Source organism: Trachurus japonicus, chromosome 16, assembly GCF_045865225.1.
Source record: "Trachurus japonicus isolate A0001 chromosome 16, Traja_1.0".
NCBI classification, from domain to species: Eukaryota; Metazoa; Chordata; class Actinopteri; order Carangiformes; family Carangidae; genus Trachurus; species Trachurus japonicus.
The window spans coordinates 16441378-16468727 of NC_140922.1; the positions used below are offsets into that span (position 1 = coordinate 16441378).

Sequence of the window (27350 nt, forward strand, 5' to 3'; positions counted from 1 at the left end):
TGAAAAGTTTTCCCCTGAAACCTCTAGCTGAACTATTTTCTTTTTATTTGTACCAACCTTTTATGTATTTAGTCCTTTAACTATATTTTTGTATTACTATAATGTTAATATGCATAAGATGTGCTGTTCAGACCTAGTTGGTTTTGTACACTATTGTTCAGTTAAAAAAAAGAATGCTTAATTTATCAGGCCACTCTTTAATAATACCAAAACAAAGCGAATGTTAAAAGTGTTGGTGTATGATTTAAATATAATGAAACATTAGCCTACTACTTTTCTTTCTTTAAATGTCAAATCAAAAGACGTTTCTCACAAATAACAATCATACATTCATGCTGCCCACTCATCCATTAGATATTGATCCCATCAACATCAGATATAGGAAAATAACCAAATAAAATTTCACCCTTCTTTTTCAAATGTATATTTAATATGACTTTTGTACCTGCCAAGACAGACTCTGATCATTGTTGATTAAGCAAAAATGACAGTGTTCATTTAACATTATGTCAGACTGTGTCATGCAGTAAAGCAATGTGATTACAGCCCAACTATTGTTCAAACAATCACAATGTTGGTGCTCTCACTTATCTAAGCAAGCTTCCATCTGACTGATGAAATTGTCTTTGGCCTCATGCTTTAACAGATCTTCAATGAGAGAGCAATGTTGCCCTCTGCTGCACTAAAGTGGTTATCATTCCCAAATACAGTATTTTTTTTGCAGTGGTCAACATGTAACCAATAACCACAGCTATCACCCTATGGGAAATGCACAGGTAGGGCCTGGGTTGGATTTATGTTGGAGATTACATAGAGTATTGGGGGGGGGGATCTTGGTCATCATGATCACATTATTGGAGATGGCATTGACCTTCGCTCCTGAGGCCTTGGAGCTGTGCTGCATACTGATTATGTCTCCACTGGTCTGCTCAAGCTCTGCGCGACGGAAGAGATGTCTCATAGTGGCCTGGAAGAGAAAAAGGCAATGAATCATTCAGTCCATCGATAAGTGAATAAAGTGAGTAGTGGACGGCTGCAGGCAAGGATGGATGGATAAAAGGATAAGATTGTTGGGATGAACGAAATTAAGACAGATGAGATATAAAGAGTAAAGACGAGTTTCAAGTCTTACCTGGAAATTATTTGTAACAAAGCAGTAGACTATAGGATCCATACAGCTATTCAAACTGCTGAGAGTGACGGTTAAGTGGTAGACAATCACATGATGTGGCATCTCAGGGTAAAAGTACACCACCACCTTCATCACAAAACCAAACAAAAAAACGTAATTTTTACCAGAGTATTACCAAAGCCAACAAAAATACTTGATATTTTGGAACTGCTTCAGAGTTAAAAGACCCCAAAAATATGATGATGGTTTCTCATGTGTCATATACCTGTACATCCTCACTCACCTGTCTAATGTGAAAGGGTGTGAAGCACACGGTGAAGATGATCAGCACTGTGCTGAGCAGCTGCACAGCCCTCCTCCTCCTCTCCCTAAGGAAACACAGTTCAGACCATCACTGTGACATCCCATCAGCTGCTCAGAGCTGCAAATCTCAAATGTTCCTTCATCACTTTCAAGTTTTGGAAGTTTTTCAGCACCATGTAAATAAGACACAACATTTTAAAGCTTAATAGCTTCAACCTATGTCCTATGTCATATGTCTTATGTGCACATGAACTAAATTAAACATCAAACTAAACAAATGTGTGAAATGTCTTGGTATTCTGTATTCTTTTCTATCTCCTTAAGTCTTGATACCTGCTCTGCTGCATCAGACGGCGGTCAGCAAGGGCCCACATAATCCTCAAGGTGAAGACCACAATAACGACAAGGGGTAGAAAGAACTCAGTAATGGTGAGAAAGAGGAGCTTTGAGAGGCAGCAGCCTGTGTGCTGGAAAACAGAGGACAGGAAGGAGTAGGTGACCACAATGGCAAACAGCCAGACAGAGACACACACACATTTGGCAACACTGGAGTTCCTCCACCGACGGGAAGCTTCAACCTGCAAGGACATAAGAAAATAAATCAATAAGTCCAGTATGCTGTAAATGGACAATTCAGGTTTCAGAGAATATAACTGAGATGGAATCTGTCAATAAAATACAGGAAAAAAAACCCACCTGCACAATGGCAAGGTAGCGGTCGACGCATATGCAGGTCAGAAACAAGATACTGCAGTACATGTTGACAAAGTAGCTGAAGATGTGCAAGTAGGAGCAGGTAAGACATCCCCCCCCACTGTAGTAGAGGAGGATGCGAGTCGGAAGAGAGAGATTCACCAAGAGGTCAGACACTGCAAGGTTGATGGTGTAGATCACTGAGGTGGTCTTCTGCTTGGTGCGGCAACAGAAAACATAAAGTGCAACTGTGTTGAGCACCATGCCCACCTAGAAAAGCAAAGAGACATAAAGTAAAGGAGAGGGAAATTAGATTTTGTGCAGACTAGCATGGTTGCAAAAGTGGATCAAAAAGAACTCCAAAAAACATTCCTACCAGAAATATGAGAGAGTTTATGACCATCAGTGCAATCCAGAGGCCGTAGAAGTCATTGTAGAGCCCTTCATCTAAATGAGCCAGCCTTTGAAGATATGCTTCCATACCACTTCTGTTAGTGGGACTGGCTATTACAGGCAGGATGGGGAATGAAGTATTGATAACAACCCAGGACTCAGTACTGTTGAAGTTCATCATAATGGTGATGATGAGGATAATGATGGTGATGATGAAGCAGAAGTAGGTGAACAATGATGATGATTTGCAGCTGGTGCAGAAGCTGTCAGACAAAATGACACAGTGTTTTGATAATGTAAACATTTACATTAGATTGTACTCTGGGTGCAAGCTGCAAAATGTATTTATATCATCATATATTTTTTTTACACCCACAGCTGTTTTGGACCTACAGTAGGCCTAGCATTGGAGTGGACAGGGAAATCAGATTACCACATCACAACAAAATTCTGTGGGAGTAATGTACGCTGGATGGAAACTAAAGGATAACATACAAACCAGGGTGAAGGTTCAAACTCCTCCAGGCATAATGAATTGATTTTAAAGTTAGATTCCTTTTTTATCTTAAAATTAAAATTACCATTTAATTTAAGCCTGTCTTACTCTTGTTTATCCAGTTAATGATCAGATTCCTACTGTAAATATTCCCCACCACTAGACTTTCACACACAAAGACATTCACAAGCATCCACTCCCCCCGCCTCTGACCTCGCTGTGGTTGTTGCTGTTGGCATGGCCACGCTGACCAAGCCACTTCTTCCCAATATCTGATTTATTTAGACTATTTACTTATAATTATTTATCTATGCCTACAGTGTCTGTGTGAATCAATCCTTGTCTCAGAGATGATCTGTGTGAGTTTATTTACCTCTAACAAAGATGGAGAATTCTTCTCGTAATTGGGATAAACACATGGAACTGGGTGAATTGGATAAGCCTTATTTTCGGGAAGTTTACAATTTCATGTTTTAATGTCATTTCATTAATTTAGAGCATTCTTTTTATGCTTGTTAGGAATGAGCTGGTGAATACTTAAAATGCAGTGATTTGGGATGCTATTGTGGGTCATCATTTTATACCTAACTCCATATCACCTTCATAGGCTACAAATCAAATTGGAGCAGCTTATTAAAATGCAGCAGCTTCCATTAAGTTTCCAATGATATTCACCAAAACCAAGAAAATACATTTTTGTGTAAACAGTGACAAGACAAAACAACCACTGATCATCCTAAAACCTAACTATGATAAATGCTGCAGTACGGCTGTAGATGACACAGATCAGCACTGCTACTGTATGTCATCCTCAGGGAAGTTACATCTTGACAGTTTGATGATTATGTCTCACAATGTGGAATAGCATCCCATTGTTATGAGACTTCATAAAAAGAGACACTCGAGTTAAAGATGTGACCCTTTCCATACAATGTTTTTAGATGTGAGGAGATTAATATGTAAATATTCATTAGATTCTACCAGGTGTGAATATCAAAGACAGCAGAGGGCAGTCAGTGACTGCACTGCACGAGATATCTCACTGGGATATAGTCTGAGAATAGATATCAATTTAGCATATATGAATTGCTCCTTGTCCTTATAGGTGTTTCCTCATCAGTTGATACGGTTCATAAAGTGGTCAATGGTCATATTAGGAAAGAGCCTTTAGGGCCCATGAAGGACAGTCAGTAATAAGAAAAGGATGAAGGGTAGGTGTGGAGAAAAGAAAGAGGGGGAAGAGTACAGTATGTGATATTTTGAACAGTGTCACAATGATTTTGATGCAAGGCAACAAGCTGTGCTGTTTTGTCTTTAATTCACTATTATTTTGGTTAAATTCAAAGTTCTGACTGATCCGAGGACTCCCATAGCTGACAGAATCAGATTAAAAGGGAGATTGATTCAATCAAACTAAAAATCTGGCATTTAAAACACACACAAAATTCCAAACCATATGAGGTTAAATGTCACAAATTCCTTGTAGCATCCAAATGACTAATTAGCTTGTGGCTAGCATGCTACTTCATCCTTCTGTGACAAATGTAGTTTAATTGCTCATGTGAGTCCCCAACAGGGAAGGTTTAAGAAGTCCAGCATATTGTTCTGCGTATGCTCATGATTCACAAGTAATCTCTCACAGCAAAATAATCATCCAGCTGATGAAAAATGTGGTCTATTCAGGCTAATGAGAATAACATGCTCAGCTGAGGATGAGGCATGAATAATATGATTCATCTACATTACCAAGACCAGTCTGGCCATAGAACATTAAGACTACTGAAGGAAACAAATGGCTGTTTTCACAGTAATATCCCCTGATATTATTCGGTGTACTGGTGCTATTTCATCATCATTAACAGCGCTAACAAGTGTTATGAGCACTGCTTTGGGGAAATTATGTAGGACCACTTTATGTGTTGAGAAACAAATGACAGCAGAAGTATTTCAGCTCTTTTCGGTGACATTGTCAAAGCTTAGCTAACTAGTGAGTTCCTTAGAGCCATGCAACTACACAACACATGAAGATGTATCCTAATGTTAGCAAAAATCCCCTGATGTTTGACCTTTGAGGTTTTCAGTAACTTTACAGTTGATGGGTGGATTTTAGTGTCCAACAGACGTTCATGCCCAATTTTCCTCTAGTCCTCTACCCAAGTGGCCACAATTTAAAAATTGTTCAACACTTATTACTACTTATTAAGATAAAACCAACTATTGGGTTTCATTAGGCTGTTTTCTTTAATTAAATTGAATGCATTACAAAATGTATTCATGTAAAACTGTCTTTTGATGCAGGCATATTGAAAATGGGTCATGGATAAGGAAATCATTTCACTTCACTGACATCTTGGTAACTGGTCTATTTTCACACTAATTTGAGAACACACTGTGTACAGAGCCACTAATTGAATATAGAAATGAAGAACACATGAAGTCAGTGCATTTTCTAAATTGATTCAACCCAGGTTGTTTGATAATCTAATGCGTCACTGTTTCTGTCCTATCGTTGCTTTTCCAACATCAAAGACAGTGGTGATGTAATCACTGTAAAGTGATACTAAAAGGAGAGCAGAGGGCCTAGAGACAGATCACAAATACCACTGTCCAAATAAATTCCAGCAGCGTGGGAGTCCCGGTTGGGTGTGTGTACATGCTTGTGTGTGCCTAGGATTGTAAAAATAAAAAAAAAAGAAAGAAAGAAAGAAAAAAAGACCAACATAGTATATATATATATATATAAAAGGAAGAGAGACAGGATGAAATACTGGTATACAGATCTCACGCTGTCCTGCATCAAATTATAGCTCTACAGAGAACCCCTGAGGCAAATGGAACATTTTGTTGCTGCTGTAGCTCTAAATTTAGGGATAGATCTACTTGCAATTGTGGTTCAGAGTGGCCTTTGCATGTTCCCTGATTGTTTAATATATTACATGATCTGGATGTTTGTCTTCTTTAAATACTTTATTCACAGATGTTTAGTTTCATTATATGGGAAAAAACTCAATGCATAGTTGTGCTCACTTAAGTGCTGTAAATATAATCTCTCTTCAGTATTTTGAACATTGAATGTATACTTAGACTTCACTTGTCATTCTACATTTTAGTGATTTTTGGCTCTACTTTTGTACATGCACCTTGTGATTAGTCTGGTTTCCAGGATGAGACATCACTGTTTTTCCATTCATAACGTAGACATTATTTATCCACTGTGGATGACATCTTACCTTTGAAGAAAAATGAGTCTGGTCAAACCAGGAGATAAACTCTGGACTTCAAATCTGTGTCTGTGTCCTCATGTTTGTCCTGGTCCACAGATGCTTGCTCAGTGATCAACCGGTCGATGCTGGATTTCTTCCAACTAAGGATGTTTCAACCCTCAGTGACCTCTGTGGCCTCGTATCATCTCTGGAAATCCACGTAGGTCAGTTACTTTTTTGTCTGGAGTGGTTCAGCATCTCAGTGGGAATTTCTTTTCTCTTGTCTCCGTGTCTGTTGATTCTCTCCACACAGTTTCTCAAGTCATGCCCGCTGGATGCAGCAAACACTCTTCTTCAAATCTGTCCCTCAAGAGGTCTCCTTGTCATTTCTGTCACTTTGTAAGCAGTTTGAACACTTTTCAATTTCTCAAACATCTTCAAATCTTTCTGCTTCTATTGTTGTAGCTCTCATTCCTTGTGTCTTTCTTCTCTCATCATTTTGAGTGTCTCTCTTTTCCCTTAATGCCTCTGTCTGTCTACTTCCCTCCCTCTCTCTAAATCTTCCCCCAGTTTGGGCTCAGACAGGAAGTCTTAGTATGTGTTTACATTCTGCTGTGACATGCACATGCATACCCATGTACAGTATGCGCAATAGAAAAGAATGCATGCACAAATACACACAACATCAGAAGCATCATTTTTTCATTATGTGTGTGATTTACTGTGTGGGTCCATAAAGTCCTTCACCAAACCATTAAATATTTTTCATAAATAAGACTTGTACTAAATGGAGCCCACACAAAGTATGTGTTTCCTCTCATAAAATAAAGATACAGCCTCTTTTAAAGTGAAACACTTTTTTCAGGCTATCTGGTTCTTTCAAGTGATTTGTCTCTTTTGTGTCTTAACATACCATCACTCTTTATCAAGTTATTGTGGAGTCTTCATATCCTGCATGACATTCTTCACTACAAAGCTCTGTAATCTCACATGAGGAGCAATACAAGACCTGCCTCCTCCACATAGGTACATTTGAATGCAATTGCACGAACTAATTAGGCTTTGCTAAAGGGCTCAGCTACCTTTCATGGAGCAGGGTTATACTGTAGTATGTAACGGGTGGGAAATGCTGTTGAGTGTGAAGCACGCTGCATTTCAAGAGACACAAGTACAGAAATGATCAAAGAAAAAATTATGCAGCAGGTGTAAACATGATGGAAAAAATGTTAACTTACATTCTTTTGATGTTAAACATGGCACTGTTAAAAGAAACTAAATCACACCCTTTATGTCAAATAACATTTTAAAGACAAGATGTGAGTCAAAATTACAAAAGTAGATGAAAATGAATGGCTCTTTAAATCATTCTGAAAAACTGAATTAGTGTTGTTGATGCTTTCATAAACATCTTTCTTTTTGATTTAAAATAAAAAGGGATTTTGTCTGTGTCTTCTGATATGTGAATGGAGAGTGATGTATGGAATTGAACTGTAAGATGAAAACAGAAAGTGCTCTGATTTGTGCCAGGTTTACAAAAACATCACTCACAAGACATGCATTTATACACCTAATGTTTTTACAGAAATACTAAGAACCTTGCAAGGCAGATTTTTTTTTTTAAAGATTCATGATCAAATATGACAGCGATGCAATACCAGCGCTCTGTCGTGACTGCTTTCTCAGTGATATATTAAAAATAAACTCAAGACACAAAATCTTGAACCGGAGCACACCTTTTCATCTCTCTCTGCTGAACCCCAACGATGAAACACATTGGGCTTAACGAGAGATTTGATGTTTTTTCATCTTGACACTTGTTTTTACTAAAGGTGAAAATAAATGAAGACAAGCATTATCGTCTAATTGAGGGTAATCACTTCTCTCAAGATGATTAAAATAGTTTCAAACCTCCAATGGCTGTAAGAAAAATGTACAAAAATCAAAAATTGAGACTGAAATGTGAATAAAAATACAATTTTAGTGCTGAAGGTTTTGCCTGCGTGAATGTTGTAGAGAGGAGAACGGAGGGACTACATAAAGCTCCAATCTATTCATATTTTTCCTGAGGAAATGCATGGAGATAATGTACAGGTGTTTTGTTTTAGATATACATTCAACCAATCTGATGTTACACCCTTTTCCTGATGCTGATCCTGTTTGCATAAAGTGCACATGCATCAGTTACTAAATGCTGTAGCCACTTCTTTTACACTACTATATACTTTGTGTATCAGTTACACACATGCTTCACTAAAAGTTGATTTCAAATGTAAGTGTAAAAGTCTTGTCTCTTTATAACATGTCTCTGGACCTACATTCCATCCATCTTGCAGAATGAGGCAGGTTTGTGTCTTTCAGTTTCCTGTCTAGCGGATCATCATCACTCACGGCCCGTCAGCGTTCCTCGGAAAGATCCGGAATAACGGATGTCAGGAGAAGAGCCATGGATCAACTTGTTACCGAGGACGACGAGCACAGAGAGGAGTTGCAGGATGGGGACAGAAAGGGAAGGAGAGAGGGAAAGAGGGAGAGAGCAAGAGAATGGGGTGAGGAATGAAAGCAACAATTAGACAAAGCAAAGACAGGGAGACAAAGACAGAGAGAAGTGTTCAGTGTAAAGTGTAAGTGTGTGTGTGTATATGTGTGCAAGTACAAAGACAGTGAATCAGTGAGTCTGTCCAACCAGGGGGGGGACTGGGAAGCTTTGTTTATGTCAGGGACAGTCTGAATATTGATGATAGACGACAGATGACGAGGTTTCTGGTCTTCTGACTGCTCCCCCACTGTCCTCTCATGGGTTTTTTTTGTCAGGAATGAGAGGGGGTGGGGGTGGATGGAGGATTACAACTGTCCCGCAGGAAAAGCTCACTATTTTGGCAGTGGTGGCCACTTTCCTTGGGGTGGGAGTTATGAGAGATTTGAATAGTCAATTGCTTGTACAAATAGTCACACATATTCCTCTTATTAAGATGCAAGTTGAAAAGTCAGATAAAACACACCTGCTTGCCAAGCACGCCTCCTATAAACCATTACCAACCACGTCAGGGTATTTATAATCAACAGAGTGAGACTCTCACTGTGCACCTGTCACGTAAATGGCCCCCAAAGAACATTAGTGAGTGTTCAACAATGTGATGCTGAGAAGATAAATCACCTCATCATCGCACAGTAGGTTAGCATCTCCTAAACCAATAAAGGGCCATGTGCTTGTGTCTTGTGTGTTAACATGCTTTAAGTCACAGCTGGACATCCTTTCACGTGAATTTTAAAAGACGGGAAAAAAAAACAAGTCCGTACATTTTAGCAGAGGCAGATTCTCTAGATCACATCGTGTTATCAGCAAAGCTCCATCTCCTGTCACATCTACACCGTAATCTCCACTGACTATTGTTTAACCAAATGTCCCACTCACAGAGCATGTACACACAGCCACAGAAACGTGTGATTTGCCGTAGACTTACTGTTTAATTCACTGTCAGCCTGACAAGAAACAGGTTTGCAGTCCTGTCTGGCTGACAAATGGACACACACACAATTACACAAGTCACACAGACACAATTGTGACATGACTGTGTAACCCTGGACACTCAGTGGCAAAGTGGTGGTGGTAAATTTTGATAATCAGTCTGGTCGGTACAGTAGGTAGGCTACACCGCATGGTGATGAATATGTCAGACTAATGATGGTGGTAAATCATTTTACATGTGTTGTGCTGAATGCCTGACTGAACACTGGAGAATTAGTAGTGAGAGCAGAGAGACATGGTAAATGTCATTTACACTATACTGTATGTTTACGATCTCAGCTTTTAGCAGATATTCCTGTCAAAACTGACTTTAAACTGACACTACTAATGTGATCTCAGTGCACACATACAGTCTAAGCAAAAAAAGTCCTGTGCTATAAATGAGAGTGTAAAAGACACATTGGGGTCATTTGTGAGTGTAAATACAGGAGATTTAATATGAGTCATGATTTGGGATTTTGATTTTTTTGTGTGTGTGTAAATCTTTATATTAATGTCACAGGATGGGAGTGACCTTTTGATTTTTTGTTTTTGTTTTTTTCTTTTGTTACTGGAGCCACAAGCATGTTTTAACAATTAGGAAATGAACAACATCTGGACAGGTCTGTAGAGCTGGTGCGATGATTTCTTTTGAGCCTCTGTCAACAGGGGCTTGAATTTGATACGAGGCCACCGGCAGTTAGAGTAATGGCAGGAAGACTAGTGCACATGCAGCAGTACACAGGATCAGTGCTGAGTGTTGAAAGGAATGTTTTTTTTTTTTAGATTAGAAGGAAGTGCAGTAGTTGCAACTCACAGTCCCGACAGTAAAGTAAAGATCTGACTCATTAGATGGTGTGTAGAGTGTAAAACTGCAAGCTCATGGATGGATTATGGGACAATGGGCCCCTGGGCACAGACTTGCAAAAAGGCCCTTGACTCCTCATACATAGATGCAAAAGCTACTGACTGAAAGACACAAGTCATTTAAGTCTCTTTATTGTCATTCTGCATCTCTTTATGGTCATTTACTGACAAATCCTGCTTTATCGTTTTATGTGTATTTTTTTTTACTAAAATCCTGTATATGTGGGATTGATGTTTTGACAAGAAATATAGATTGTCACTTTGATAATTGCAGACTACAGATTATTAGTTCTTTTTTTTAATATACATTAGAAGATGTTCTTAGCTAGAATTGATCCTTGGCATTTGATTGGATGGGTTATTTTTAAAGCTACAAACTGTAGATAAAGTCCAAAGGGCAACATCCATTTTTTTTAGTTCAGTGTGTTGCATTCACTTGTCAGTGACTGTGACAAATGCATGCAAATTTATGAAAGACAGACTCTTCTGGCTCTTTGTGTCTTTCAGTTCAAGAACAAATCCTGTCAGTTTCAGCTATGTTCATGTTCACACACACAAATGAAAAATAATGGTAAAAAGCAACACACACACTTAACAAGAGGACCTCAATTGAACCCACTGAATATTTATTTTCAAACACACACATTGTACTTAGACACATCATTTGACAGAGCCTTGAGATCATTTCTGTTGTGAATTGGTGCTATATAAATAAAAATCGACTTGACACTACACGGCAAACAGTCTAGTGAGATACTAGAGTGACAAAAAACAGTGATGCATCGTGTACCATGGATCTTTCTGATCCAAAAAAGTCACTAGGCAGAAAAAAATGTATATATAGCTATTCATACATAAAACAGACGTACAGTATTGCTGGCCTTTTTGAGAACGGACAAAGTAAAAGTAAAACAAAAAAAAATCCCATCTGCATACATTCATTGTTCCTTGTGACGTTACTGTTCTACAATACATAAGACCCCTTCGGCTCGCAAACAGTAACAGAAAGGAAGACAGAGGATCATGGACCAAGGCACTTGAGTCACGCTGTGGACGGAACATTTTATAAGATTCTGCTTGAGTCAAAACACTGTCCATAACTGAACAGGAAAATATTTTTGGAGTGCTATGATTAAAAGAAAAGTCTGGGTAACCCCGCATACTTCTGTATTTGTACCGAATACAATAAACTATCCACCCATCTCACATTTCAGCCCAAACTGTGCTGTACTGTGGTTTTTAACAAGAAGATAAATCACCTGAGTCATTTGCTGCATTACTATGTCGCCTTCCTGACTTAGCTACTGACCAGTAGTGTTTCAAGACTGACATTTTCTGTACTGTCCACTTAAAATCAAATTAAAGCTTTCCGCCTCCATAGGCCTGTTAGCTTTCTCAGCAGGTAGACATACGTAGTGGCTAATGTGGCTACTGTAAACATGTTGCAAGACGTGATCAGCTCATCCAGTCATGCAGAGGACCAGATTTGTTACCTGCCCTGTAGACTTGTGTGTGTGTGTGTGTGTGTGTGTGTGTGTGTGTGTGTGTGTGTGTGTGTGTGTGTGTGTGTGTGTGTGCCATGTCAGTCAGCTTCCTGTCTGTAGTTCAGAACGTAGTAGTCATGGACGTACATCAGGACGGCGAATGGCTGACCAATGATGAGGGATATCCAAACGGCAGCGTTGCCGTAGTTACCACGCAAGAAGTGTCCAACAAACCAGGCTAATGGAAGCTGATGAGTCAATAGAAAAAGAGGGAATTAAATAAACATAGTGGGAGATGCTGGTGATTGTGTTTTTACCTAATTACAGTCAGTTTTCTGTGTGTGTGTTTCTGCTGTCTTTGATGTATGACTCTGCAAACTATAATGAATAATGGACTAACAGAGTCAGCAAAGAACAAGAGCCACTTAAAACTGCCTATTGTTCCAACATTTTCTATACTATTAATTAAACGAATGGTGCTGGAACAAAAGCCAAAAACTAAAAACAATTTTAAAATATCCCATTAGAGTTAAAAAGAACATCAAACATTTGTCTCTATTTTGACTTTTCGTACAACCTACAGCACCTTTACCCTACCTGTACTCATCACATGGTTTACATGTTTTACACAATGCATATTACATGGTTTTAAATGAAAAATCACTTCACTGCAAGGTTTGTGCTGACCACAGCTGAAAGTTTATCATTAGTGACATGTGTTGTTGGGTCTTACCTGCGCCATCATGCCCATAAAGGCCCAAAGTCTGAACATCCTGAGAGGAACACTCACCAGGTACTGAGACATAGAGACAAACAGGTATTAATAATTGTATTACATTAAATGATAAAATAACATATAACGTCACCATCTGCACAAGAATATTTCACGGACAGAGGAGATTACAAGTGCTTGACACACTGAGCGTCCAGTCTAAGACTAGTCTTAAACAGCTCTTACCTCATGGAAGAAAGCCGACAAGAAGAAGACAGCTGATTGGCTGAGTTTTTTACTCATTCCTCTCCTCAGCAGTGGCTTATAAAAGTGTCTAGAAGACAGACAAGAGGACAGATCATCAAGCCAGTGGATTCACACACCAAAGTTGAAATAACTAGTATATTAACTGAACGATGTGGAGATTCACTCCTCATCTTTGTCATATCTGAATAAACTGATAAATGAATGACTCAAAACAAGGGTATTAACGATGCTACTTTGAGCTCTTTTGATATTGTCATTTTACAGACAGAAAGAAAAGCCAAGAAAAGTGACAGAACAATCAATGATGTAAACAATAATTAGCTGCGGCCCTAAATGCGCATATGGGTGCATACATTAGGAAAATCAAATACACTGACAAAAGTTCACTAATTTGTTTCATCAGTCATGTGCTACTGTATTACCTGCTGTCGCATGATGAAATGTCTTATAAACTGAAAGGAAGTCAAAGTAGCCTGTACAGCCTCTAAATTGCCTTTTATTCGCTTTGTCTTGTTCAATATTTCTTACCTGTTTTTGCTCCTGGTGCTATGTTAGTGTACATGGAGCTGGCTGAGGGCACTGTATTTATTACTGCCACTTACTCAGAGCCAGATGAATGAGTTTCCCAAATACATCAGCGTGCCTTGTTGAGTCATTCTCCCTGGATCAAACCTGATGCTGTCCCCTGTGCTCAGTTCTCTAAACTTCATTGCTCCCTTTCAGTGCGTTATTGTGTGAGTAACTCACCGCAGACACCACTTGTGTACGGGGATGTTCCAATTCTGCCAGAAATATGTCACCGTCTCAGAGTTCCTGATAGAAGAGTCAGAAAATAGATGTGTTGAAACATTACAGGGTCTAAATAATGGCTCTTTGGCAGTTTAATAAATTTTGATGGACATGAAAAATTCTTAAATGTGTGTTATCAAGTGGGGCTGAAAGAGGAAATAGCAGTGATTATACTACAGTACACTGAGTGATGAAAATATCAGCAAAGGTAAAACACACAAAATGATGCGTCAGTTTAATTGTTTGACTCTGGAAAGGGTACTGTTAAAGCCCAAATGTTTTTAAACTTGCTGAAAAACTATACCTTCCAAGATCATGTTTTCTCCGAAGCGCTGAAAGTATCCTCCACACATGCTTGTACAACACAACTGTCTTCACACACATGCAGAGTTGCTACCACCACATACCTGTGGTGGTAGCAACTCCGAGCTGTCAGTCCGTCTGCACCGTACATCACACTTCACAAACGGCACAGGCACAAGCAGACACGCAAACTTACCACCAGTCATTGTAAAAGCGTCTGTCTCCAAAGCGCAGCAGCTCAGCGGTGAAGTTCATAGACGAGTGGAAGAAGCAGTAGAAAAACATCAGCCACAGCAGGTGATTAGGAACCTAGAGAAGGGTCGGAAATGTCAAGCAACCACGTGAACAAGAACAAAGTGAATAAGTGGGAGAGATTTAGGAGGAGATGCCAAATTTAACTACAAGTCAGAGCCTGATCTAAAACTCAAGCATCTTTCCCACTAATAATCTCAGTATAGGCCACGGACTATACATAAGAAGGTGTGTCAAGTTCATTGAGTTAAAAACTTCAATAGATGTACATATTGTGTATGACCATGTGCAATATTCAGCTTGTAATGTAAATCTTAATTTGTGAACCAGAAATGTTTTTATAAGATGCCACTGAAATGAGAACAATGAGGTCATTATGACCTCAATATTTTCACCGAGTACTGTTTTAGTTTTATCACGATTGCCTCCTGGAAATAAATTTCATTTCAGAACAGTGGAGCTGAAAATCATCTTCACATCCTTTACATACTGTGATTATAGACACAGCTCTGGTTTATAACGTTATGCTGTTTCATCCTAAAAAGTGCTGAAACAAACAAACTTAGTAAAAGTGCAGGCGTTGAGGTTTTTTACTCACGGCTAATCGTAAGAGTCTCTCAGTCATTCTGGACAGATCCATGTCCTAGAGGAGAAGAGAGGAGTGGAGAGCAGAAACCCACACGTTAACAAATGCACAACTGCTGTTTGCATCTGAATACGACAGGACACAATGTTATTCTGTGAACTTTAAGCTTCACTGTCATTCTGTCTTCTTCACCTCTAGTGGTTTCATTGAGCTTTGAATGATGGGAATCATCCACTGAAAGAGAGCAAGAAGAAAAAAACAAACAGTTTACAGATAAGGTGTTGTATATACGGACATGACTGCCTTTCTGGCAGTCAGACAAATACAATTACTTAACTGCATATCAGTGTCAGTTTCATTTAAGCTTTAGTATTGAATTAACACTGAGGGAAGATCTGTTTTGGTTTATATAAGACCTTACCTGTTGAGTGAGACCAACCAACATCTGGATTAAGAACAGCTGTGGAGAAACATACACATTCATGAAGCGAGTGACATTATTTCACAGTAATTAATTGTCATTGCCAAAGTTGTTGTTTTTTCAAGTTCAACTTGGCGTGTTCTTTTCTTGCAAATAAATCATGATCACTCTGATTGATGAACCAAACTGCTAAAGCAAGACCCAGTATTTTAGCTTGAATAAAAACGACTTAAAAATACCATTATCACTCACAGCAAATGCGATGCTCTTCACATTTGTACAGTTAAACATAATGTTAAGCATTTTCTGGGAGATGCTTCGTAGAAATAAATGCATTTGGTAAACAGATGGATTGCCATCAGGAAGAGGGATCCTGTTTCACTTGAGGATACAGCTTTAGAAGATGTTGTGTTTTTCTGGCTGATGCTGTCATGAGATACTTCCTCACCATTTCAAACAGTCTCCTCAGCAGGAAACTCATGCGAATCTTCGGAGATCGAGGGAAGTTGAGCTCGTAGCACAGAGTCGGGGCAAACACAAAGTAGTACATGTCTATGGAGATACACAGAGGAGGTCAGTGTTACAGTTAATTAAAATGTGGCAATATGGCACATGAAATAAAGGCATGACAGAAATATGAGCAATTCAGTTTCATGCATACACTACAAAAGAGATTAATTGGAGTACCTCTGATGGTGAGGTTGCCTGGATAACACACCTTGCGCTCAACTCCATTAAAATACTGTGGTGAGGGACCTGTAGGAACAATTAAACACAAAGACTTACGCTTAAAAGAAACGTACTGACATAATCATGAGGATGATCAATGCCAATATAAAAAAAAGCTATTTCAACAGCCACAATTTCAAAACAGATTTATGATAGTTGCTGCTTGCTAAATGTACATATTCTATTGTGATTGTGTGTGTAATGATTTTTTTTTTAAATTGAAAACTGCAGTCTCACAACTTGGCCATTAGATGTCAGTATAACAGCATGGGCAAGAAACTTTAAGCTCCCCTGGGACTTCCGAACAAATTTAAAGCATTCACAGCAACTTGGCGAGGCATTCATTTACAGTTATGTCATACACTAGATATGCAGATGCCTGCCAAATTGTGTGTGTGTGTGTGAGAGAGAGAGACTTACATGACAGTGACCTCGCTAATTTCTTGGCCTTGATTGTGCTCAGTTCTCTGCACCACATGTTGACATCCTTATATGAATACAGCTTTAGGAAGAGAATGGTGTAAATACCAAGTGCAAACGCACCACCAACTGTAAGAGAGAGTGAGAGATCATAGTTAACATTGTGATGTGGACATGGCTGTGGTGAGAAACATGTGACCAGCTGATACACTGTGTGGATGGATATACAAAGAGATGAGAAGAAATGAGGGAAAGCCACTAGAGGGCAGAAAATAATGAGGAAGAAGGGAGGAGGGGACACAGAGACAGAGGAGAAGAAAGTGGACAAAAAGTGTGAGATGGATGGAGAAAGGAGGGAGAGGCGGGAGCAGAATGAGCAAGAGGAACGCAATGAGACGAAGTGGGAAAGGGTTAGAGAATGACAAAGGTAGAAAAGAATGAGAGAGAGGTCGTCATTTGATCTTTAACAAACAGCAAAACATGCCCAGTAAAATAAATCATCTCAGCTTCAGCTCAAAATGAGAGGAGAGCACTGTAACTGTGCCAGTCACCATGTTGTTTACCAGTGTGGTTGTGGTTGTGTGTGTGTGTGTCTGTGTGTGTGCACATAAAACTGTGCCAGTGTTTGCTTTTATTTGTCAGTAAAGGAAATAATTTGATAATAAACATATTTTGAAAATGAGAAAGCAAGCACACACAAGCATGTATACACACACACACATAGACCAACTGAGCAGTTCCCCAACTGGCACTTTAACAATAGTCACAATATGCCTGATAGAACAAGATCATGCTGGAGCCACACACCAACATAATATATACTCATAAACTACATGTGAACAAACACTCACGGACAAATGCACACACAAATTAACGCTACATGTTGTGCCTGCAGCGTGAGGTGGAGGTCAGCATACCTGACACCAAACCACAGCAGATCTTATCCAACACCCATCTGTCTCTCTGGCTCAATGTGGCAGCCAGACAGTTATTGTAGATAGTGATTACAGACACACACACCCACACACACATAAAAAGGCGGGACTTAACTCGCCACACGCCAGAGGAGCCAATAATCGTCCGCTCACATTTAGCCAGCCAGATCATGAATTTGCCTGGGAAACTCTCTGACTCACCCGCTTTAAATTTTCATAAATCTCAGCTTCTGATTATGTGATTTTGTTGCTTTTTTCCCCACCAGCAGTAGAATGGCAAAGAAATAATGTGATGATTCATTGATTAAAGTCGGCATGCTTCATTTTTCACAATAAAATCTGTCTCTTCTCCTGGAAGGAGTATCTTGATCAGGGTATAAAGTTCAAAGTAGTTCCACCACCATCACAAATACTAAGCTGAGCTCCCTCAGGTGACACATGGTGGCTTCTGAAAACTTCCCGTACATCAGATGCCAAGTTGACACACATAACACGCAGGTATGTGTTATGTGTTATTATTATGTTTAGATCTGTGTGTGTGGAAACTAACAGGGCATCAAAGCTGAAATGATTCTTTTTCATTTATTACCCATAAGGATATTTGATTATCTACATCTAAAAAAAAGTACCTGTCCCAAGATAATTGCCCTTGTTTCATCATAGTTCATAATGAAGATGTTTCTACAAAACTTTTCAGTGCTGTAATACTTTTAAGCACACTGCTTAATGTATAATGGCTGAATACTGGTTGCATAAGCAACGTGTTACAGTGTGTTTTACACCTACTTGTAAAACACACTTCTTGCACCAGACTTGGCACATTAAAAGAGATCAAACGCTGTGGAAATAATGAAATAATGGCAGCAGACAGTGCAGAACAGAGCTCCCTCATCACTACACTATTCCTCAAAAGAAATTCAATACAATTTAAAGTGAACCTTGATATGAGATCCTCTCACTCCGCTACAATGGCTGAATACTGGTTACACAAGTAGCGTCCACTAAAGGCAATAGCCCCTTTTCCACACACGCACACATACACACACACACCTGCCCTCTGTCATTGCCCTTCCTGTGTGAACAGCAGCGCAGAGAGGAGAACAGACAGACAGATGGGCTGATTCCTTTACTCCTTCACCTCCCGGTGAGAAAACAGAGGAGAGGAGAGGAGAGGAGAGGAGAGGAGAGGAGAGGAGAGGAGAGGAGAGGAGAGGAGAGGAGAGGAGTATACCAAAATGAGAGGAGCAGTGATTTTCTTGGCTGAATTTAACACCATAGTCGGTGCCAAATTTCACTTCACTAAACTCACTACCTGTCTCTGACTATGGTAATGTTAAAGATGAAGCTTAACGAATAAAAGACAAAAGGCTGAAGGTATCCAAATAAAAATGTGAACTAAATATCTTGTGTTCACCATGGACAGTACAAGAGCAGAGCATAAACCCTGTTAGAGGAACCATATTTTACCAATTTATACTTTTGGCCTGAGAAAATGGGAAACTGTGGATAAAATGCCCATCACACTAATGCAAGTATGGACTTTTTCATATATCACATTACTCCAAACATGAGAAATATGCTTTTTGTGGTGAAGAAATAAGTTATACTTCCTGTTGAATCTTGAGTAACTCACTAACCACACAACAGCAACATTAAAAAAAGGGAATCTCAGGATTTCTTAAGCGCAGAGTCATAATAAGCGTCATGTAGTGTTTAGTATTGCAAAGCATCATAAGGGAAATAAATGGTTTATGGGAGGCTGCCATGGTTTTTGTCATGCACCCTGATGAAGACAGAGCAAGGTGACCCTTAAATGACCCTGTGCTGTACACCTCCTCCCCTCACCTCTGTTCTCTTCTCTTCTCTGCTCTGTTCTGTTCTCCTCCCTCTTCTCTATCCTCAGAGCCAGCTGGAAATAATCCAGTCATGACCAACTGGTCCATTACCACTAACCGACTCCAATTATCACTCTGTATAAGACAAGTCTTTTTACTGCACTATCAAACTGGTCAACTGTTTCTCTGAAGGGCAAGGTTGTGAAAGTCCTCTTAATCTCCCATTACAATCATATTATTTTCTGTTTTATACACATGGCTACTTTGCAAACCACCAATGAATGGATAATGGTTTGGCTGCATAAGGTGCTACTGTTTCAGGTGGCTATTTCTCTCAGTTATGTAGTTTGTGCATAGGTTGCAGAGATGGTACTTTAATAACAGCGTGAAACATTTTACCTGGGGTCACGGAGGGGACCAGCAGAACCACTGCAGCAGGGAATGTTAGCATATTTGCCATGTTAATGCAATGGATCAGAAATCCCACACGTTCACTGAATGAACCCTGAAATGAGAGACAGAGAGGTGCAGCAGGCTACGGGGCTTCATTTTGCTCGAAAATTCCAAGCTCTTCTCTTTTTCTTTGTTGCTGTTGTTGTTTTCATTCTAAAAAACACTGACAATAACACAGCAGTTAAACTTATAAGCATTTGTTTACTCAAAACAGAACTACATTGTGAGCTACGGTGGCCTAGTAAAGTTTTAAAGGACTCGAAATGTTCCATATTCATGCCAAGTAGACAGGGCATTACTGAATATGTCCTAAATGCAGATGGTGAAACTAATTTTCCCATTTTCCCATTTAACATATGCAGATGCAGTTGGGAGGGTCAGCTAGTCAGTCAGTTACAGAGAACAATTTTAGAAAAATAATCCCTCCTGAGAGTTGGGAAAGTGCTCTGAATTCAACAGTTCAGTTAAGAATCCACAGAGTCTGTGCAGGGTTTACCTACTCACCTTCGACAGCTGCCTTTCTGTGTAGAGAGCCACCACGACGAACACATTGGACACTGTCATAACACAATGAGAGACACATGTCAGTTGATCTAAAACAGCTCAGATTCACCCCCGCCCCCTTGTGTACCCACTTCCTGACAGGATAAGAGTACAACCCCGAGAAAATACAATTCAAAGAGGTATGCATACATATTTTACTTTGGTCTAATAATGTTTTACATAAGTGTAAAACTATCATCCACTAAATCATGATATGAAAGTAATTAGAATGACTGCCTCGCGGTTTTATACCTCCACCAACCAGACAAATTGCATGAAATATGGCCTCAGTCTCCCCTTCTTAAATTATCCTATTACACTTTGGGTTAAATTTTGTCCTGGTTTAAGCTTTTTCAACTGCCCAGGCAGACCGAGGCAAAGGGATGAGAGGGAACTTGCTCTGTATCCAACAGCTATAATATCCATATGTTGGAAAAAGCAGGACAAATTTTAAGGATATATTTATTTGAGGCAAAAATAGATGAAGTAATTTTGTACTGTCCCATTTCTTTCTTTAAAGCACACTTTATTATACATTAATTGTTGCCACTAACCGTGATTCTCTAAGGTGCATATTAGGCTAAATTGTATGTAGATCTCCCTTTTTTATTGTAGCAGCAGTGTCAGGTTAAACTGCAGGGTAACTCACTGCTGAGTGAACTTAGGAAAGCACTGGTATGTAGATTGCTCATTACCCTGACTAGACTAGGCTGAGCCAAGCTGATGGCACATAATTGCAGCAATTGTTCCATTTTAAGACCCTAATCAGAGCATTAGCATGTCAATCCATCTAATCTAGAGTGAACAGATGTGTAAACTGCATTGTAAACAGACATTTTGAGTGGTGGGTCTTATCATCCTGTCATCAGTGTAGCTATCCATCAGCATTGCCATTCCAAATCAATTTGTTTAATGGTTCAGTCGCATGCTTGGTTTTGACTTCCTGCTAGACCGAGGAGACAAGAAGGTCCTGTTGAGGAACGGAAGCCTTAGGGGCACAATTCCTTCCTCCTCCATGTGACGATAACCAAATATGTTCACCATGCAAGTTAATTGTGTACAAGTGAAAACTATTTTTATTTATGCTGCCATCATTTGCAGTTAGTTTGATGAAGTAGGCCTCACTTCACTTCACAGACCTCTGCAACGGTGTTCATTAGAGATTCGGTATTTAGGCATAAGTCACATTTTATCTCACACCCATACAGAGTAAACAAAAATCACATCCAGTCAGGAGGCAAACTATCTGTTATTTCCACAGCAATTCTTTTAACCAGGTGGCTTTGACATAGACAGGACCTTCAGAGAATATGCAAACGATGGTATCATGAAGTAAGGTAACTTCTAAAAATCTTGGCACTTGTTCAGCATAATTTAAATAAATAACACTGTTGTTTGTGCAATCTGGCTGTGTTTCACATAAAATAACAGCTATACATGTCGTTGTATTTTTTTCTCTTAACACAATAGCACAGTGGCAAATGCTGAAAATAGCAACCAGAAAACAATGGTCCAAATCATGTTCTCCTGGACAAATTACAGATATGGAGAGCATGGTCATCAGACATAAAGACTCAACTATCTGAAGAGGAGAGATGACAAGAAATTCATAGCTACAGTAATGTGCTTTTTTCCATCTTCGCTGGAAACAGGCCTGTTCAGCATCTTTGACAAACAGCAACCATTGTATCCACTTGTGCGTCAAACTGAGACAAACAGCACCGTTTAGCACCTGTGCGATACTCATAAACCTTTCACCAGGTATCTCCAGAGGAGCTTTTGGGAGCCGTTTTGAAAGCAGCACATTTATGATGTAGTGACATACCTCACATTAGCTTATATTAGATTAAAATTCATTTGAATTTAGATGACTCACAGATCAGTTGGCTTAACGTAAAACTTCCTTGACGGGTTTTGCAAACCTTACCCACTTTGAAGGTAGACTACTCATTTACAGTGTTGGGGGTGTTTGTGTATGCTGCTGCAGTGAGAAGTGAACACCCTCTGGGAATGAGCTGCTTTACTGGCCATGCCAATGTAAACAGACTCCAGTTCCACCTGTCTCTTACTGATTGTCATTTACCTTTAGTCCATCCCTCTCTCCACCTCTCCTCTCTTCCCTTGTGTAAATGCATCACTTTACATCAATCCCACCTCCCTCCAACTCTTGCCTCTCTCATCCTTTTGCTCCCCATTTCTATCTCACCACCTCTGTCTGCAGCACAGTAACAGTGTAGTACAGTATATAGGGCAGGTGATTGTCCCTCCAGAGACTCGGAGTTGCACCACTGCAGATTTCCACTGCAATATACCATGAAAATAAATACTGAAAGAACTTTGAATATAGCCTTTGAATAAAGCTACTGTACGCCTTAAAAAAAAGGCATGGCTTGAGATGAGGCAGATCACACCACCCACGCTAATGAAAACATGTTTACTGTTTTAAAATTAGTCCAGTTATTTCATCCAATTATCTAAACATTGTGGTTTATTTTCAGTTAAAGTGTGAGTGTATTACTCTCAGACATATTGGTGCACAATCTCACAAAGCTACAAATGAATCCCATGTTTCCTCTGTTATTTATTGAAACTATTGTGGTTGCTTTTATTTTTTATTTTCCCTCATTTGTAGCATTTCCCTGCAACAGGGAACATTGATTTTCCATCCCCAAATAAAATGACTGCTACAAATAACTGTATGTATCACTAATTAACAGCACTTCTAACAACTATTCAATTTTCATCTACAAAAGATGCTTTGTTTGATTTCCATTTGGGGCAGCTGGTTTAAAAAGTTTACCTACCAATCACCAGGCATGCGGCTGGCCAGCTGTAGGGATTCTTGAGAAACAACGAAACAACCTGAATAGGGTCCACCAGTACACCGTACCTTAACAAACAAACAAAGAAAAAGGAAATGGCACATTAAAAAAAGAAATCTAAATGAATATGCCTGTGTCAGAATACAGAAATTAATTTTAAAGACGAAGTTTAGTTTGTCTTTTTACTTGATGCCGGATATAGTTATCCACATACATTTTGACATTTTGTCACAGCAGGAAAAGCAAGTTTGACAGGAAGCACCTTCAATGCCCCATAAGTTAAATGCATGTTGCTGTATTAATTACACTTGATGATGCATCATGCATGTATTTCATTTGTCATGGGTTATATCCTGTATGCTATGATTGATTATGGAACATGGGCTTCAGGGAGGCGGATGTATTGAAGCGCCATCAGCCAACCCGCGCTACCATCTGAACCGTGACTGTGCTCTTCCTGCTATGACGTGTCAAAATATGCTGTGAATAAGCTCCATTGTCAAAACAGGAAAAACAGAGATTGTCAAGGATTAGTAAAAGCACTCTTGAAAAGCAGGAAGAATCTTTTTTGGGCTCTTGTTTTAGGAACATTTCAAACATCATTGTAATTTCTGTTTCGGAATGGCACACTGAGTAGAAGCAGGGTGGGAGGCCAATAGAGATGATTGGGAATGATTTGTGTGAAAAAGACAGGAATAAAAAATTGACATGCTTTTCAAAGACTTAAAAAAAAATTTTTTACCCACCTTAAGAGGTTTTCTAAGAAGAGGCGAGCATTACTCAGCACCTGTCATAAAAGGCAAAAGTTAAAGATATAACTTAGTAACACACTTTAATACTCCCTACTCCTTTCTCTTGGTTTCTTACATTGTTCTCAGTCATTTCTTCCTTCTTAATTGAATAAACTTAGCCTTCCGTTTTATCCCCTGCTTTGCTTTTCTCTCTCCTTCTGTTGCTCCCCTCTTTCCTCTCCTCACCCCATTTCTCCTCCTCTTCATCTTCCTCGTACCATCATTCTTTTTATCTCTCCTCTTCACTCTCCTTCTTTCTAAATGGATTGTAATATCTCATTACCCAGCACAAAGGCTCTATGCCTGGGGATGGGACAGAAGTTCAGTGGGAATGAAGAAAAACCTCCTGCAATGAACACAAAAATCTGTGTTCAAAGCCTGGATTACCAAAAAGCCTTCGCTGGCCTCCTCCTCTCTCCTTTTCTAACATTCTGTCACTTCTCCACAGGAGTGAGAGCCGGCTGTTGACTTTGACATTTAATGTCTTAATTATATTAAATTATCTTGTTGTACTTGCTCATAATTTGGATGTTAAACACAATACACAGATAAATATAACAATACACCCTGCTGAACAAAATCTGACATCTTAACACTGCTGAGAACTGGAGGTATAGCAAATCTTATGTTTCCATTCCCACATAACCTTTCCTGTTCACACTGAAGAACGTCTTTCAAAAGCTGATTTCAGTTGTCACAAATATTGGTTATCCCATGAGATGAAACAGTAGATGTGTAAGTAACCTTTTATATACAACCCATGGTGTTGTGTGTCTACAGATCTGTGTAGTATGTAGCCTACACTTGTGTCTTACCAGCATCACCACACACCAATTGAGGATTCCTCTGTAGTTGTTGTAACCACTGGCTGAGCTCAGCAGGGACTCCTGTGTCTTGTGACAGCTACAGAAATAGAAGGAATGATGATACAATCATGAATAATATGATTTTCACTTAGGGTTATTGACATTTACACATAGATTATTAGAATTATTATACAAGAAATTATAAATATATATAAAAAAATTTGAGGCTGTTGTCTATAATGGACGCACACTGACACTTGTCAGTTTTAGTAAGAAGTTAGGACAAAGAAAAGAAGTTAGGACAAAGAAAAGAAGTCAGTGATTACGTACAACGATAGGATGTTTTTTTCAACAGCATTGCTCAATGGACGAGTATATTTTCATTTTATTTATTTTTTTATATTTTATTTGTTACAAAAATAGTATTTGTAACTGTGATTGTTTTGCAATTGTAGGGCAAATTCCCCACTAAATAACAGCATTAAAGCAGATAACAGCGGCACGGCCGTTTCGGCTAATGCTGTGTTCAAGGCAGGCTTTTGAAACCGTAAGTTACAGCTTCAAGTCACAACTACGACTTGGTAGCGTTCCAGGTAACCCGTAGCTCGTGTTTTTACCGTCCTGTTGTCTGTGAAAGTTCCCTATAACGGCCACTCGTAACTTCTGACCCGTGAACTCGTACCAGATCGAACTGGTATGACTTCACAGGAAGGAAAAACACAAAGTACGAATTTCCTTGAACGCACCATGAGTTAGCAGCCCCCGCCCTTGTCAGGCATCAATTGGTCCTCGTGCTACGTCACCACATTCATGCGCATCCCTTGGCTGCACACAGCCCTCATGCCGTTCTCCCTCATTGGATAACTTGTATCCCACAAGGAAAATTTTCTCCTCGGGTTACAGCAGAGCAGAGTGACGGAGAGACTCGTGTTTAGGCTGAAATACTTCATGTAAGTGATTGCTGACGGAAAATAGGACTATTTAGGACTTATATTAACAAAAACATTCCACTGATATCTGCTTTAAGCACCAAATGTTGATTCACTTGGGCAATTCCGAAGTTTGCAATATGTTTTAAGTTGCACTACTCAGCATGTTTGTAGTTTGTATGGAGACAGAACCCTGTTGTGTTACGTACAACAGGGAGAGCTGGCCTGGAGATTAAGCTAGTCCACATTTCATTCTGGGGCATGGCTCTATTGGATACGCCCATGATCAATAAAGGAGTCCACAAACCAATATTAGCTGTGGGTTGGCCATGAAGGGTGACAGCTACTGTAAACTTAGGTAACTCAACAACACATCACTGGGAGACTAAACGCACGAATGAGTCACAACCTGTCTATGGTCACAACAGACATGACATGAGCAGGTATGGCGAAGGATTGGTTCATTGTGACCTCAAACGACCCCACGTGTCCACGCACACTGACCAGCTTGTTAACCCCTCCCCTCCTCCCGCGGCACAGTCAAAGTGGTGAAGGACAACACTGCTGTAAGTTAGCCTGAAGGGGAGTTGTTGCTAGCGGCTGCTCTTTAAAAGGCAAAACTTTGTCATAACTACAATACTTAAACGTGCTTCTAAACTTCCTCCACACTAAACACACTTTTGGTAAGTTTAGTTACTCACCTCATGCGGTCACCAATGTCATTCCTGCCGCGTTTCTTTTGTTCACTCCTTGTCTCCAGTGACCGCTCGCGTTTTTTCTCCACACCGTTGTTGGTGCCATTGTCGGCGGTCCCTGAACCCGCACACGCCGCCGCAGACTTCCCGTTCACCGGCTGCAGAGACGCTCCTCTCCCCGCCGCTAAAGTCGCCCTTCTCCTGCGAGTAAAGGCCCCGACCGCCTCCGAGTCACCCATGATGACAGAAAGAGACAGAGGGGGAAAGGGGAAAACACACACACACAAAAGTTCACTTCAGCAGTGTAGCATACCTGTTGCTACTGTAACACACAGCTGTAGGGACCGAGGCTCTGCTGCACAGCACACAGTCCGCCCAAAGTCCAGATTTCCGTGTTTTTCGTGGAGGTAGGTGTGTCCGAGGCCACATGAACTATGAGTAGTGTGGTACTGTAACTGGTGAGTCAGGGCAACTGACTGTAAGCAAACATGAATTCCTCTATTTCTACAGACTGAATTGTTTTTTTAAACGAAATTATTAGTAGGCTAAAATGTAAATCGGCAACAGTTATAGTTACATGTTCAGATACTTGGGTTTTGGTAAAGCTGTGTTTTAAATTCATGTTGAATGTAGGCCTGTGTAATGGAGGTTGGATGTCAACAAGATCAGAGCACCTGCAGAATAGAAAAGAATAGTTGATTTGTAAAAAAAAATGTCTCACCTCAAAGTCTGTTTAGTATCTGAAGTTTTCATGGTTGATGATCTTTGTCAGCAGTTGGAGTTTGTTCAATCAGTCGCCATAAATAGATCAAATTCACATTGTTTTTTTCCCCAAAGAGTCAGGACTAATCATCCACACTGGCTCAAAAATTGAGATTCAAAGTATCTATGTATGTAAAAGAAGTAACCCAATTCCATCTGCTGATGAAGATGCGAAATGGTTGTAAGCTCTGCTCAAAAAACTGTCAGCCTCAAAAATATAATGG

The 27350-nt window shown here is 39.7% G+C and overlaps 2 protein-coding genes across 3 annotated transcripts; both read right to left on the minus strand.

Annotated features, from left to right (window-relative positions):
* Positions 1 to 754: 754 nt before the first annotated feature.
* On the minus strand, positions 755 to 6691 carry gpr20 (G protein-coupled receptor 20). Its single transcript, XM_085802523.1, has 7 exons — positions 6248 to 6691; positions 2505 to 2784; positions 2132 to 2398; positions 1769 to 2013; positions 1416 to 1500; positions 1133 to 1258; positions 755 to 967 (listed from the first exon to the last, which is right to left on the minus strand). The coding sequence occupies exons 2-7, from the start codon at positions 2700 to 2702 to the stop codon at positions 755 to 757; spliced, it is 1134 nt and encodes a 377-aa protein (XP_085658649.1). The 5' UTR covers positions 2703 to 2784; positions 6248 to 6691.
* Positions 6692 to 11196: 4505 nt separating this feature from the next.
* dgat1b (diacylglycerol O-acyltransferase 1b) lies at positions 11197 to 26783 on the minus strand. 2 transcript variants are annotated; one of them, XM_085802149.1, is made up of 18 exons: positions 26371 to 26715; positions 24750 to 24837; positions 23890 to 23930; positions 23126 to 23211; positions 20283 to 20335; positions 19725 to 19830; positions 16556 to 16684; positions 16094 to 16162; positions 15855 to 15958; positions 15407 to 15445; positions 15178 to 15219; positions 14998 to 15042; positions 14344 to 14456; positions 13803 to 13868; positions 13035 to 13122; positions 12810 to 12872; positions 12154 to 12324; positions 11965 to 12099 (listed from the first exon to the last, which is right to left on the minus strand). In XM_085802149.1, exons 1-17 carry the CDS (start codon positions 26601 to 26603, stop codon positions 12175 to 12177), a joined length of 1515 nt encoding a protein of 504 aa, XP_085658275.1. In that variant the 5' UTR covers positions 26604 to 26715; the 3' UTR covers positions 11965 to 12099; positions 12154 to 12174. The 2 variants fall into 2 exon arrangements, with proteins under 2 accessions (XP_085658274.1, XP_085658275.1); XM_085802148.1 differs by having other exon boundaries at positions 11197 to 12324; positions 26371 to 26783.
* Positions 26784 to 27350: the final 567 nt, after the last annotated feature.

Bases quoted from the DNA above. Each gene is read 5' to 3' on its own strand.
- gpr20 (XM_085802523.1), bottom strand. From the start codon at position 2,702: ATGATGAACTTCAACAGTACTGAGTCCTGGGTTGTTATCAATACTTCA. The intron at 2,399-2,504 runs GTAGGAATGTTT...TTGCTTTTCTAG, and splicing joins TAAACTCTCTCATATTTCTG to GTGGGCATGGTGCTCAACAC. The intron at 1,501-1,768 runs GTATCAAGACTT...GTGTTTCCTTAG, and splicing joins CGTCTGATGCAGCAGAGCAG to GGAGAGGAGGAGGAGGGCTG.
- dgat1b (XM_085802148.1), bottom strand. From the start codon at position 26,603: ATGGGTGACTCGGAGGCGGTCGGGGCCTTTACTCGCAGGAGAAGGGCG. The intron at 16,163-16,555 runs GTAAGTCTCTCT...TTGTTCCTACAG, and splicing joins ATTAGCGAGGTCACTGTCAT to GTCCCTCACCACAGTATTTT. The intron at 14,457-14,997 runs GTGAGTAAAAAA...ACCCTTCTCTAG, and splicing joins AGAGACTCTTACGATTAGCC to GTTCCTAATCACCTGCTGTG.